This window comes from Monodon monoceros, unplaced genomic scaffold (assembly GCF_005190385.1).
Source record: "Monodon monoceros isolate NGI ecotype Baffin Bay Population unplaced genomic scaffold, NGI_Narwhal_1 Super_Scaffold_3, whole genome shotgun sequence".
Taxonomy (NCBI): domain Eukaryota; kingdom Metazoa; phylum Chordata; class Mammalia; order Artiodactyla; family Monodontidae; genus Monodon; species Monodon monoceros.
In genome coordinates, this window is record NW_021703780.1 from 238,871 (window position 1) to 254,620 (window position 15,750).

At 44.3% G+C, this 15,750-nt stretch overlaps 1 protein-coding gene across 1 annotated transcript in view; it reads right to left on the reverse strand.

Moving 5' to 3' along the window:
- F8 (coagulation factor VIII) overlaps positions 1-15,750 on the reverse strand; it is a 123,394-nt gene that overhangs the window by 103,954 nt on the left and 3,690 nt on the right. Inside the window, exons 2-3 of the mRNA XM_029243906.1 lie at positions 6,998-7,119; positions 3,880-4,002 (exon numbers count right to left, since the gene is read on the reverse strand). Coding sequence (XP_029099739.1) covers positions 3,880-4,002; positions 6,998-7,119 — 245 coding nt within the window. The remainder of the gene's footprint in view (positions 1-3,879; positions 4,003-6,997; positions 7,120-15,750) is intronic.

Here is a 15,750-nt window from a genome sequence, read left to right on the forward strand (position 1 = left end):
AGTGGACTGAAGTAGAAAATATTGAAACTCACTGACCGTAACACTTATACTTCTATTGAACTATTTTTCTAGCAAGTCACCTTAGCTTCTCGGATTCATCAGGGTCTCTGAGACTCCAGAGCCTCCCAAGGCATTCAGGGTGCTCCTCATCTATACCCCATCGTACCCCACAACAGCTATACATCTAATAGAGGGACCTCTCCAGCAGAGCTGTACAAGAGACCCCCTGCACTGGCCCACTATAAAGTCAGCCTCTTTGGTAAAGGGGTGCCCCTCCAGTGAGCACTACGGACAATTGGCTTCATCCAGAAGCAACAGCAGACCAATACCTGTGCTTGGCAGATCCTGGGGGACATTTAGAAAAGCGTGAGTTGTACCTCAGGTTGGAGAGTGTGGTTCAGGTGTCTGTGTGATTGTGGGTTGGTATAATATTCTGAATAGTGAATACATTTGCATAGGGAGGGAGGGGATCATGGACGGGTAAAGAAGGGGCTTCAACTATATCTATAATGTTTAATTTCTTAAAATAAAGTAAGCAAACATGGCAAAATGTTAAGATTTGCCAAAGTGAGGTAATGGGTACATGTTTGTTTGCTCTATTATTTCCTGTACCTTTTTTTGTTTGAAATATTTCATTAGGAAAAGAATGTCCTTTTTCCTAATACTAAGGTTGGGGTTGGGGGGTTGATGAGAAGCCAAGAATGCATGAAAATTATACCTGTCTTGGCAAGGCAGACGGTGAAAAATTGTAGGGTCAGTACATGGTGGATCCCAATGAGAATGAAGAATTGTAGGAGTGGGCAGTGAGAGAATGACAGCTGGAAAAGTAGGAAGTGATGTTCAGAATGTTGAAAGCTTGAACCTGAGATTTTGGGTTCTTCTCAGGTTGCTAATAACAAGGTCTATCCTTCGGTGAAGACAAAGTTGATTTGTCAAGACCAAGTGAAGTAGGCGGTGCCTGGGAAAAAGCATTGTGCACAGCCCTTAAAGTTCACATATCTACTAATGTCTCCATCAGAGTCTTACCTGAGCTTATATATCAGCCACCACAAATATTCTAAGCAGAATGTGTTTTGTGTAATTTTTATCTTCTATTATATGAGGAAGAACACTGTTGGGACATTTGAGAGTTCAGAAAGTCTGCCTGTCTGCTTCCAGTGTCCTGGTTAGCCCTCTAGTCAACCCCCTGCTGCTGCTGGGTCAGCCTTGCCCCAGGTCTGGCCTAGGCCCCCAGAAGCTACCTTGCTGAGACATCTCAAATTCCTGGGTGTCCAGCAGGAGTTGAGACCCACATTCTGACTCCCCATGCCAAGAATTTTTGTTGGTCTCAGTCGTGAAGGGCCATAGCTCAGTGACCCCTGGGCATGACTACTCTACCACAGGACAAATGCTGTGTTTCAGAGGCTACTCCACTTCACTCTCTGGTGCCTTCAGCTATTTTTCCTTTGCCTGATGTCTGCTCAGCAGCTTCAGGTTGGTACTTCTTAACTCGTATGCCCCCATACTGTCTTTCACAGCTCCCTCAAAGTTTGGCAGCTCATGGCCAACCTCATCTCATTCCTACTCAGAGCCTCATTTTGTGGACCTACTTACAGCCTAGGTTGGTGTCTTAGAACGCCACTTGTTCAGAGAAGAAATTAAAAGCCTTTCTCTAGTACTGGGTTTCCATTTTCAGCTCAAGACCAAACTTGAAACTTCCTTTGACGGACACTCCATGTGAACTAGCTATCTTGGCATACAGCATATGGCCACATCCAACAACAATATGGCAGGGAAATGTACTCTTGCCATTCTGGGGGAGGAGATGACTATTTGGTGAACTGAAATATAATTTACCAGAGTTGGTTTGGGAGATAAAAATGACAGGCTTGCAAAGCTATAGAGATATAAATCAGATCAGAAGTTGTCTGGGACTGAGAGTGGGAATGGGGCTTGAACTGCAAAGACAGAACTTCTTGACATGGATTGTGTTGATGGCTGCATAACTGTCTAAATTTAGTAAAAGTCATCAAACTACTTTAGATGAGTGAATTTTGTGGTATGTAAATTATACCTCAACAAAGCTGTTTAAAGATGCTATAGGGAAACCATACACAAAAATTAATTTAAGATGGGTCACAGACATAAGTATGAAAGGGAAAATAATAAAACTTCTAGAGGAAAGCATAGAAGAAATTCTTCATGACCTTGGGATAGGCAAATGTCTTAAATAAGACACAAAGCTCTAACATAAAAGGAAAAAAATGTGATACCTTTTTTGTGCTTCATTAACTGTTGAATTTTCAGGCTTAATTAACTTTAAGAACTTCTGTTTACCAAAAGAGAAAACTATTAAGAGAGTAAAATTAAAATTCAAGCTACAGACTGGAAGAAGATATGCAAATATTTATATCTGTCAAAGGATTTGTATTCAGAATAAAGTACCTCTACAAATCAATAAGAAAAAGATAAACAACTCATTTTTTTTTCAACGGGAAAACATTTAAACAGTTGATCAGATACTTTACAAAAGGATATCAGAAAGGTCAACAAGCATATGAAGTGATACTCAACATCGTCACAGATTTAACTTACATCCTGGGGCCCCCAGGCTAGTCTAAGAAGGCCAGGAGCCTGTGGATCATAACATATAAATACACAGGCTCGTGCTAGGATCGTAATCGCATGGGCATTAGGCCATTGACTCACTGTGTTGTTCCCGGGAAGAACCACTGTAGCTGTATGTGTGAGAGATGATAGTCTATTTTCCCAGAACTCACCAGGCTTAGGGTGCAAAAGAGTCATCTCTATGGTCAGCTCCCAGCTGCAGAATTGTGGGAACCCTGGTCTCTCTAAAACGCCCCTAGATTAGTTCTGGAAGCTTCCAAGTAGATAAACCTCATGGAAATAGCCTGCCAGGCACAAGTCAGAACCTGGGATGACTTTTCCTCTATAGCACCTGCCCCCTCCTGTCTTTCACCTTCCCCCAGTCCAGGTCTGCCCTGACCTAACGAGTGCAACCTAGAAAACTAATGCTTTCCAATTTCAGAATGAGAAATTAGTCAACGCATAAGCATAGTTAGACCGTACAATACAGGGCATGTGCTCCAATAATTTCTTAATGATTTACTTGAATCTTCTTGATCTGTATATGCCATAGTCTATCTGGGCAATATCACAGTCTGTTGTGGCTCTCCCTTCACTCCCTTCCTGCACTGCGAAGGTTAAGGAGAAGCTAGTTGGGGTGGGGACAGTGGCCAAACAGGTTGCTTGCTGTAATGAGGTCAGCTTGTGCTTCTGCTAGTTGGCCCTAATCACATATTTAGAAATTGCGGGGAGGGGAGGCAGAGGAGATACCTGGAAAGTCTGAATCTAAGGAAGGAGAAGGAGAATTCTGTTTCATTTCTATACCATGGGCCTTGATCCTCCCTAGGAAGTTTTCTGGGCATAGGAAGGCAGATACAGTGGGATTTTTTTTTTTTTTTTTTTTTGCTTTATGCAGGCCTCTCACTGTTGTGGCCTCTCCTGTTGCGAAGCACAGGCACCAGACGCGCAGGCTCAGCGGCCACAGCTCATGGGCCCAGCCGCTCCGCGGTGTGTGGGATCTTCCCGGACCGGGGCACGAACCCACGTCCCCTGCATCGGCAGGCAGACTCTCAACCACTGCGCCATCAGGGAAGCCCCTACAGTGGGATTTTTAACATCCGCGGCCTGGCTCCCCAAGGGAGAACAGGGGACAGCAACAAACTTTAGGGTTTAGACTGAAATGACAAGGTTCTTGACTTCATGAAATGGGCCTAGGTTTGAATCCCGAATCCACCTTTCAGTAGCTGTATGCCCTTATACTCAATACTCTTCTGTCCCTAGGATGACAGGACAATAGGAGGGCATTTGACTCACCTTCAGAAGACTTCCAGTAGGATACACCGATAGCATGAAGACTAACAGGATGAGAAGCCATATTCTTAAGTGTAATGACCACCGTGTCATGAACCTCAGCCTGGATGGTAGGACCCAGCAGACCTGCAAGAATGAGATGTCCCCCAAAGGTCATTTGGAGGGTGGCACTCCAGAAAACCTGTTATCACAAAAGTGATGGTCAAAGTCACAGTAGAGAAGCATGCCCCTATGGTTATTGATAAAAAGTAGTAGCTGAATGAATGAATACATAAACTGCTATAACCAGCTCAGCCTCATAGTTGTTCTGAAGACAGATCTCTGGCAATTCATTCAATGCATTTATTCATTCAACTAATAATTGAGTTCCTACTATATTCTAGAAACTGCCCTAGGCACTAGAGATGCAGTAGTTAACAAGATAGATCATGGAGATCACATTCTAGAGACATTAAGCATGTAAATAAATAAAGAAGAAAATTGTATGTTGTTATAAATGCTATAAATGATGATGGCGTGCTAGAAAATGATGAGGCAGGAAGTAGAGGACACTTTAAATATGGTAGACTAACATGTGGTTGAAGCAAAGTGAATGAGCAAGGGAATAGTAGAAAATAAGGTTATCGAGGCAGGCAGGGAACATAACATGTAGGACTTTGTAGGCTACAGCAGTTTGGATGAATTTGGAATTTAGAAGAAGCAGACTTGGGACTTGTTTTGGAGGAAGAGTGTAAAAAATATTAATAAACAGAAACATCAATTAAATAGAGTTGGGAGACCAGAAGGGGGCGCTCTCACCCCCTGTGACAATAGCAGAACCCAAGGGGAAGAAGACTCCTCATCTTTCCTGGCAAGGACTCAGCCAATGAGCAGCCACAGACTCTTTGTTTACTCTAGCCCTTCCAACTTCCTTTTCCCCTCTATAAACTGTGTTCCTCTCCCTTTGCTATTCAGGGACTTGTTTGTAGCTTGCCATGGTTGCAGATCCCAGATTGCAATTCTCTGCTGATCCTGAATAAACCCATCTTTTCTGGAGAAATATCTGGTAGTCTATTTATTTCAACAAGGTCAACAAGTCAACAAGACTTGCTCATGGGTTGGATATTGAAGATGGGGAAAAAAGTGAGAGAGCCAGGAATGACTCCTGTGATTGTGGTTTGTGCAAGTGGGTGGTAGTCAGGCCATGGCACAGAAAATTTAGAGGAAAATCAAGACTTCTGACTTATATACATACTAAGTATAAGATGCCTACAAATGGTTTTATTGAATGGACTGGATTCAATGGGATGAAAATATGAAATAGGCTTATTTTTCATAGTTTTTAATTGTATGTGGAATTTCCCTTTGTTGCATTTTGAACAGTCCCACTTTTTTTCCAGTAACCTTCGCATATTAAGAGTATCATTTTTAGGTACTAATAAATCCAGTCTGGTCTAATATCAAATTTTTGATGTCATCTGCAATTTAAGGGTCCCTCCCTCCTCCAGTTCAGTTCTGAAACAGGCTCAGAAACCTGTAATGGGAAAAGGAAGTTTGGTTGGTAGCTTCACCACTTTCTCATTTTACTGCCTCTGGACTTTCTAAAGTTGGAGCTAGTGGACAAAGGACAAGAGTGCAAAAAGAGACATGCTGACAAGATCTTTCTTGGCTTTGGTACCCCCTGGATGTGGCACATGCCAAAATTCTGGGTCTTTCTTTCTTAGAGAACTTACATGAGTTCTTTAGAGACTCTCTCCCTCTCAATATGGGGACACCCTACTCCACCTCCCCCTGGCATGGGATACGCCCTCTCCAGCTGTCACTTTATCTCTCCTCTCAGTTTCTGCTTCTGACAGTACAATCACATAGACCTTTTCTGTTGGGATCACCTAGCCCTGGCAGGAAGTCCTCTCAGGCAGGGTCTTCTTGAGGCAAGTCTTGTCCTATGACCTTCCTGGTCTCACACGTAACAGTTGCAGTGCAGTTAGCCTCTGCTATAGCCCACTCTCCTTATTATGCCATCAGGGGAAGCTCCCCAACACTCTGGCATTGAAAGTTTTTCTAGATAAAAGTCAGGCACTAGTCAGTATCTTCCAAGCTCCAGAAGAACTATGTCAAGTTTTCTAAATGATTCTACTGAAGCCTCCCTCACTGCAGCTTGATATGAGGGAGAGGCCGCCCTCCCCTCATGGGAATATACAAAACACCAAAATGCTTTCAAAAGAAATGATCAAGGGGACTTCCCTGGTGGCGCAGTGGTTAAGAATCTGCCTGCCAGTGCAGGGGACAGGGGTTCGAGCCCTGGTCCAGGAAGATCCCACATACCACGGAGCAACTAAGCCCGTGCACCACAACGACTGAGCCTGTGCTCTAGAGCCCGCGAGCCACAACTACTGAAGCCCACGTACCTAAAGACCATACTCTGCAACAAGAGAAGCCACCGCAATGAGAAGCCCGCGCACCGCAATGAAGAGTAGCCCCTGCTCGAGGCAACTGGAGAAAGCCGGCACACAGCAACAAAGACACAAGGCAGCCAAAAAATTAATTAATTAATTACATTTTTAAAAAAAGAAATATTCAAATCTAAACTCTTTCATAAGTTCCTAACCTTCTTTTATATAGGCTGGAGGTATATGATGGGCTAAAGGTTGCTGAACCAATTTTGGACCACTACCTGACCAAGTCCTGAATAGGTGGCCCGATATCTCTCTTTAGAATTTGGGGGTACTTGTCACCTATAATTCTGAGCAATCATTCTAAGGTAGGAAATGTCTCATCTTAACATCTTGTTACATGCTTATTTGACACCTAAGTGGAGGTATCAAGCAAGCAGTCTGAACTAGAGATATAAACTTGGGACTTATTGGCATGTATGATATTTTCAAGCCATGAGACTGGATAAGATCAGCTAGGGATTGGAAGCAGAGAGAAAATAAAATGAACCCAGGTCTAAGATAAAGGGCACTCAAGCAGAGGAGGAGGGCCCAGTAAGAAGACTGAGACCATTCAGCCAGTGTATTTCCCCGAGAGGTGGTAATAAGGGAAGCCTGGCCAAGAAAACTGCAGCCCCAAGACTGGGGAATCCTTGCAAGGAAATAAGATACCCAGTTTCATAACAATGAGTCAATATTGTTTGCATTACCCATCCATGGTGGCCTGGGCTTGGCAATGTTGAAATGCTGATCCATGAACTCTACAAACACAGTCTTTTTGTACATGACTGAGGTGTTGAATGGAAAAGATCTTGGCACTCTAGGAGAAAACCTGTGTGAAAAAAGGAAAAAGTCATTCATTTTGGTTGACCCTTCTTTGAACCCACTTTAAAAAACAGCTGAGGGACTTCCCTGGTGGTCCAGTAGTTAAGACTCCACGCTTCCAGTGCAGTGGGTTCAGGTTCGATCCCTGGTCGGGTAACTAAGATCCCGCATGCCGTGTGGTGTGGCCAAAAAAATAAAACATAATTTAAAAAACAGCTGGAAGTAATGCTTCCATCCCACTCTCCTCTACTGTTAACAAGGCAGATTGGAAGCTGTATATGAAGTCACAGAGAAAACTGCTGCCCCCCAAATTAGAGAGACAGGTGAATGCAGAGAATCACAACTTACTAGAACAGAAACCTTCAAGTAGAAATGCCTGTGGGAACCAGTGCTGTAGTAGGAAATAAAATAAATAAATTTTAAAAAATAATAAAAATAAAAAAAGTTAAAATATGCCAGAGCATTCTGTTCTTATGCCTGCCCTCATGAGAAATTATTTTACCAGAGCTTATCATTCTGGGATTTTAATCACAGCTTCATCTACCTGGAAGAAGGAAGATACCCAACATCATCCTGCTTCTCCTTCCATGTAGAGGAAAGGAAATACCCAACTCTAGCCAGCCTGTGTCAAGGGGTGAGACTGAGAAGCAGTGGTGAAGTCCACAGTCCGGGGGCACAGGCTCACTAAAAGACTGAGACCTAATCACAGGGCTATAGAGCACTTCCCCACACCTCACCACCACATCACTAAAGGCCTAATTTACCAAAGTTCCTTTTATCCAGTACATCACGTCCATCATTCAACAAAAACTTACAAGGCACACTAAAAGGCATTAAAAAAGAACCCCACAGTTCATAGAGACTGAGCAAGCAGCAGAACTAGAGTCAGATATGACAAGAATGTTGGAAGTATTAGACCAGAAATTAAAAAAAAAACTATGACTAATATGTTAAATATTTTAATGTAAAAAGTAGACAACATGTAAGAACAGATGGATAATAGAAGCAGAAAGATGGAAATTCTAAGAAAAATCAAGAAGAAATGGTAGAGATCAAAAACACTGTAATGGAAATGAAGAGTGCCTTTGATAGGCTCCTTAGTAAACTGGATATTGTTAGGAAAAAATCTCTGAGCTTGAGCGTATGACAACAGAAACTTCCAACACTGAAAAGGAGAGAGAAAGTTGCTCCTCAAGGGCTATAGATCATACCCTGAGTCATATCCCTGAGTTGTTTTGCAGATACTAAGACCCCCACTGGGCAGAAGAAGGTAAGGGCGTGCTGACCACCGGCGTGTAGACCCCAGACCACTGGAACCAGAAGGATGATGATGTTGACTCCCTCCCGAAATACCACCTGGTTACCTCACCACCAAGCAGTCAGAAGAACGTCCATAAGCTGATCAGGTATCCCGCCACCCCCTCCCTCACCTTGCCTTCAAAAGCCCTTCCCTGAAAGCCATCGGGGTGTTTGGGTCTTTTGAGCATATGAGCTGCCCGTTCTTGCTTGGCCCCAGGTTGGGCGTCTTGCAATAAATGCTGCACTTCCTGCCAAGGAAACTGCACCAAACAACCAAGTAAACTGAATGACTTAGCCAGTTGATGTTAGCCAGCCTCAGTCGTTGGCACCCCAATGCTGCCAAAATGGACATATAAATGGAGGAGCCATGATGGTGACTATGCATGGGCTCAACATCATGGACTCACCAAGGCTGATCTAGCAACTGCTGCTGTAAATGTCCAGCTTGCCAGGAACAGAGACCAACACTAAGGTCCTGATGTGCCATCATTCCTCAAGGAAACTATCCAGACACTTGGTGAGCCTCAGTAAGCTAAGCCCCAATGAACTCCTCCCAATAAACTTCCTGCACACATACATACACAAAAGAAAAAAAGCAGACAATCCTTTTTTTTTTTTTGAAATTTGTGTGCTTAAAAAGCTATAAAATCACCCAAGGAAACAGAAGTTGTCACTACTTGCACAATGTTGGTTGGCAACATTCTTTTTCATCCCATTTGCTTTCAGATAATTCACCGACAGCCATAAATTTGTGGCAATGCTGTCACCCGTGATTAGCAGAACCCCACTCAGAACGACCGAAAACTTAAAAGGCCCCCAAACGGTGCTTCCCAGCGAAAGGGTAGGCGTGAGGCTGTCAGAGCTCTTTCGTGAGGCACACAGTGGCCCTCCGCCCACCAAAACCGCGGCTATGCTAAGGCGAAGCTGGTACCCAGCAGGGTGGAACCATCTGGTAGGTCCCCGAGTTTGTGCCCCTGGAGCTCTGATGAGGGGTGTGGCCCAGAGACGGAGGTTTGAACGGCTCTGGTGAAAAATAAAAGTGCATCGAATGGCTGACAGAGCAGACTCTGCTACGCGAGTTTCTGGGAGTCGCACTCAACACGAACGGCAGGCGACGGTGGAAAGAAGAGGCATAGACACAGGCAGACACACCAGACAGCCACTTGCAGAAGGAAGCCCTGTGAGCCCTAGACAGTGTTGAAACCAAGGAGGAAGGACCAGCCAAGGAAAGGAGGGAGACGCCCCTTCAGAAGACACAAGGGTTTGGCAGAGCCTGAAAATGGTGAGCCTGCACCTAACAGTTTAGCAGCTCTTGCTTCACATGAAGATTGTTGCAAGCACGAGAGAAACTGGCCAAGCGACAGTCACAGAGGAAGACCTCAGCAGCCTCGGAGGGATGGAGCAGCAGATGGACTGAAGACACTCCTTCCAAGTGTGCACTGTTTTGCGTACACCTCTCTCAAGGAGGCAAAGATGAGATTGACTTAATTCTCTCCTCCCTGACAGCCCTCCCCTCCCAGGGAGCCTTGCAGCTCACTCAATCCCAGGGTTTCCAGGACACCCAAGAAAGCACGTACCGGGAGCAGGTCGGCCAGCCCAAGGCCAGGACAAGTGACTCTATGTACTGGCTGAGGGCCAGAAGCCAGCGTACTGATAAGGGAGCCCTTCCAGTAAAAGGAGCTGATTTACGGAGGCAGGCGTGGGGATCTGCATGGACCAGAGTGCATGAGCAGGCTGAATGAGCAGATTGTCAGAGGCCCATCTCATCTACTCGTGCTACACAGCCACCTTTACCTCAAGTCACACCCATAGCCATGTGGGGGGGGTCCCTGACGACCAGTTGCTGGGGGGGAAGAAGCCTGAGATTATGTACAGTTGGGTCAGCTTGGTATTCAGGTACGAGCCAAAAATTGACTGCTGTTGTATTACAGCCCCACTCGGGTGGATTCAATAGACAGTGGTGAAGGATAATCTCCCGGTGGGCCAAATTTTGGCTAATGTTGGTTGTTCACTTTGAGCAGAAAGAGAAAACTGCCCAAGGTTCAAATATATACAGACTAATGGACAGCAGCAAATGGCTTGGCTGGCTGTTCAAGGGCCTAGAAAGAAAAGGACTGGAAGGTCAAGGACAAGGATGTCTGGGGCGAAGGCATATTAGTGAGTGGGTACAAAATAAAAAAACCTTCATGTCATATGTTAATACCATCAGAGAATAGCTATTGTGGAAGAAGTGCAAAACAATAACAGACAAAATGACTGACAATTACCATTAGCCAGCCTCTACATGGGCCATCTCAGTGCTGGCAAGATGTGAGCCAAGTGGCTGTGGAGGCGTGGAGAGAATTAATGCATGGACCCAAAAGCAAGGGTTCCCACTGACTAAGGCTGATTTAACTTGTGTTGCCTCCCCAAATCCAACCTGCCAGCAACAGAAACCAATGCTGAGTTCCTAACTGGGCACTGTCCATCATGGAGACCAGCCAGTGATTCGGTGGCAAATTGCATTGGATCCCTTCCACCCTAGAAGGGCTGGCTCTTCATTCTGATGAGAAGAGACATGTATTTCAGGGATATGTTAGCTTTCCTGCCTGCAGGGCCTCAGCCAGCACCACTGTCTGAGGGCTCACAGAGGGTTTGATTCACTGATGTAGGATCCCATATGATATCATATCAGACCAGGAGACCACTGTACAGCAAAGGAGGTGCTGGAGTGAGCCCATGACCATGGCATCCACTGGCTTTATCAGATGCCACCCCATGCAGAAGCTGCCAGACAGAGAGAGCAATGGAATGACTTCTTAAAGGCACAGCTAAAGCTCCAGCTTGGAGGCAGGGCTCCATAAGGATAGAGGGTCAACCTCCAAGGTGCTGGATATGCATTGATTTAAAGATGGTTCTGTGGCCCCAATGAGAACACACGGGTTTAGGAACCAAAGAATGGCAGCAAAAGAACCTCTCTTCCCCCGTGACCCACCCGGGGAGTCTGTGCCGCCCATCTCCACCTGCAGCTCTGGGCTCAGCAGTGTAGAAGGTCCTCACAGCACAAAACACAAGAGTCTCACTGAGTGAGAAGCAGGAGCGCCGCCTGGGCACCTGGGGCTACCGTACCCAAGGAACGGCACGCCAGACGAGGAGCACCCGGGGCACGACCACCAAGGGGGGAGGGCTGTCTCACGCGAAGCAGGCAGGAGTGGGTCACACCCCAGGGCAGCCACACCAGGTGAGGGGCGCGATGAGACGGCCCCTGGGGCCTGGAGAAGCTGCCCCCGATGCAGGTGAGGACATGGACAGTGAGTGAGTGGGGGTTGTGATGGCGATGGGGAGTGGGCGGCCCGGAAGGTACTCGAACCCGGCCACCTGGGGGGTGGGTGCTGCTGGAGGACAGCCCTCAGCTCCGGTATCTTCGAGGAGCGGCCCGCCGGGCTCATGCCCCGCCCACAGGGCCTGGACGCCCCTTTTCCAAAGCAGACCACTGGCCCTTCTCAGGGAGGCCACGCCCATTCCCAGAGCAGACCACAGCCCCTTTCTGGAGCAGGTCACGCCCCCTCCCCAGGATAGCCACGCCCCTTCCCAGGATAGCCACGCCCCTTCCTAGGATAGCCAGTGCTTAATGACTGATCAGTACGGAGACACAGGGTCCTGGCCGCGTTGGCCCAAGTGGGACAACGCAGAAGGGTCATTCCCGCTCCAGAGCTCCTTGTAGGGCTGGCCTGCACTGCGGCCCAGCTTCTCCCTCCGCCCTCCCCTGCTTTCCCAGGTATTGATCCCAAGAACACTCTAAATAAAATTCCTGCACGTTGATATCCATCTCACAGTCTGCTTCTGGGGAACCCAAATGGTGATATTAATTCATATTTAAATGTGCTGTAATTTCATCCATCTCTAGAAATTTCCATGGCATTAGCCTAGGCATAGACCTACATGGCTTTTAGTCATTTAACATTATTTGATGCCTACATCATTGAGTATATTCCTCCCTTCGGTTCATTTGTCCCATCTCCTGGCCACTTTGAGACTATGCCCTTCCACAGTCATCAACTCATCCCTAGTTTGTTCCCTTCCCCTTTTCCCACTCCATCTCCTTGGTTCTCCTGAGTCTACCCTACTCAGTTTCTCCAAAGTTTCCATTGGTTTCTAACAAGACTCAGACCCATGTCCAGAGATAGGTATTTTGACATACACTAGCACAGTACTTTCACTTTAATATTTATGAATAAAATGAAAATATAAGACATAAAAATGTTTACTAGATCAAGAACTTGGACGAGCAGAGAAGGAACAGGATCACGAGCACACAGAAAACAAATTTTTCTCTCTATGAGGGAAGAGCGAAAACCAAAAGCCAGATAAAAGATCAAGATTGTGAGACAGAAACAGAAGGCCTAGGCCCTAGTCAAGTGGGACGTGATTTATGTCTCAGATTCAGGGTAATCTGCACAGTAAGTGACAAAATGTTCCCGGGTTCACAGATTTTACTCCTTCCTAACTTATGTGGGTTTTTTGTTTGTGTATTTCCCTTGAGGTTTGATATATAAATCTTGCCAAATATATTTGGCAACAATGTCCTTGACCTGAACTGTTCTTTCACATTTTATCTAAAACCAATCGGAAAACCTATTATATTCCCTGACCCTTGCTTAGAAGAAGTTGAGCAGCTGCAGGAATAGATAATACAAAACTGAATTTTCCCAGATGTTTGTTTCAGACCTTGGCAGAGGTTGTCAGGATGTGTCCAGAGTCAGCTTATCCTGTTAATCAGTATCAAAATAATCTAGACTATAAAATGGTGTCATCAAAATAAAAATTCTATCAACTTTTTCCTGGTAAATACATGTGACTGCCTATAAAACAACAGAAAGCTAGATAATAAATCATTTTCTCCATTCAATTCAATTTTACACTCAGTCTATTATTCACTATACCTCAGCCTGCATGTTAGATGGAAACTATAATACAAGCACAATGTATTAAGTACAAATACTTCAATATTAATTTTCAAAAAGACCAACATTAATGGATAAATGGTCAATGGTTCATTTAGATACCAGGCTACTGACCATCTGGGCCTCTACTTCAGGATCATTAACACTGTACAACCACAGGCTTGGATCACTTCCTTAAACCATACACAAAAGTTAACTCAGTGTATCAAAGAACTAAATATAAGAGCTAAAACTATAAACCTCTTAGGAGAGAACAGGTGTAAATCTTTGTGACTTTGGATTTGGCAATGGCTTTTTAGATATGACACCAAAACCACAAGCAACCAGTGGAAAAAAGAATAGATAAATTGGAGTTCATTAAAATGAAACTCTTTGTGCTGGGAGAAAATATTGAAAACAGGTATATCTGAAAATTCACTTCTATCCAGAATATACAAAGAATTCTCAAAACTCAACAATAATAAGACAACCCAATTTAAAACTGGGCCGAAGATGTGAATAAACATTTTATTAAATAAGATACAGGAATGGTCAATTACACATGCAAAGATGCTCAGCATCTTTAGTTATCAGAGAATGTAAATTAAACATACAGTAAGATACCACCACATAGTCATTAAAATGACTAAAATTAAATACTGGTGACATCAAATATTGTCCAGTATGTGTTGCCACTGGCACTTTCATGCATTGTTGGTGAGAGTACAAAATGGTACAACCATTCCAGAAATCTGTTGGTAGTTTCTTATAAAGTTAAACATGCATTTCAGCATGATCCAGCAATTTCACTCCTAGATATTTATGTAAGATAAAGGAAAGCAGATGGCCACACAAAAACTTGCACAGGCATGTTCATAGCAGGTTTATTTATGTTAGCCCCTGGAAACAATCCAAAGGTCCATGTGGCAGGGAAAAGATATACACATTGTGATATATTCCCATAATCGAGTAGTAATCAGCAATAAAAAGGACAGAACAACTTCATGCAACAACCTAGGTGAATTTCCAAATCACAATGCTTAAGGTAAAAAGCCAGACACTGAAGAATGCATACTGTATGAATCTACTGATATAAAAGTCTTGTAACTCCAAAAGCGAATCTGTAATTCCAGAAAGGAGCTTATTGCCTGGTGCCAGGTAAGGGTAGAGAGACTCACTGAAAAGTTGCAGGAGGGTTGACTAGGGTGGTGGTTATGTAACTTGTATGCATTTGCCAAAGCTTATCAAACTGTACATTTGAATATCTGTGTGTTTCATTGTATGTAAACTACAGCTGTGGTAGGCAAAATGTTGTCCCTCGTGACCTTTGCCGTTTGGTGTTATGCTCATGAATATGTTCTGTTAGACAGATCCGAAGCATGAAACAGACTTGATGCACTCTTGCTAGCATGAAGATGGAGGGTGCCACATGAAAACTGAGAGAAGGGACTAAATTCCAATTCAGCCTGGAAGTGGATTCCCCCACAGAGTCTCCAGTAAGGAGCAAAGCCCTGTCAACACCTTGATTTTGGCCTTGTATGATCCTGAGCAGAGTATCTAGTTGAGCCCACCTGGACTTCTGACCCACTGAAACTGTGAGATAATAAATGGATGTTGCTGCAAACTGCTAAGTTTGAGGTACTTTGTTACACAGCAGTAGGAAACTAACAGGATGCTCAAAGCTGATCCAAATACCAAAAAAATAATTGACAACCAAATTAAAAATGTGATTAAAAATCATGCTTCTAAATGAAATCAAAGAGGATATTACAGACTCTACTGAAAACAATGAAAAGAAAACTCTTCATAACATAACCTATGGGATATGGAAAAATTGTTCTCAGAGAAAAATGTATAGCTTTAAATGCCTTCACTGTTAAAAACAAAGGACAAAAGAAAGAGAAAAGAACATATTATTTTCCCTAAGATATTAGAAAAAATATAGCATGACAAGCCAAAAGAAACTATCATTGATAAAGATAAAATATGAAAATAAATTAAATATAAAAAATAACCAGGGACTTCCCTGGTGGCGCAGTGGTTAAGAGTCCGCCTGGCAATGCAGGGGACACAGGTTTGAGTCCTGGTCTGGGAAGATCCCACATGCCGTGGAGCAACGAAGCCCGTGCACCACAACTACTGAGTCTGCACTCTAGAGCCCTTGAGCCACAACTACTGAGCCTGTGCTCCAGAGCCCATGCTCCGCAACAAGAGAAGCCACCGCAATGAGAAGCCCAGGCAATGCTACGAAGAGTAGCCCCCGCTCACCGCAACTAGAGGAAGCCCGTGCACAGCAACAAAGACCCAATGCAGCCAAAAATAAATTAATTAATTTAAAAAAATAATGAAGAAGAACAAAAAAAGCCAAAAGCTCATTATTTGAAAAGACCACCCCCAACAACAACCAAAGAGAAATC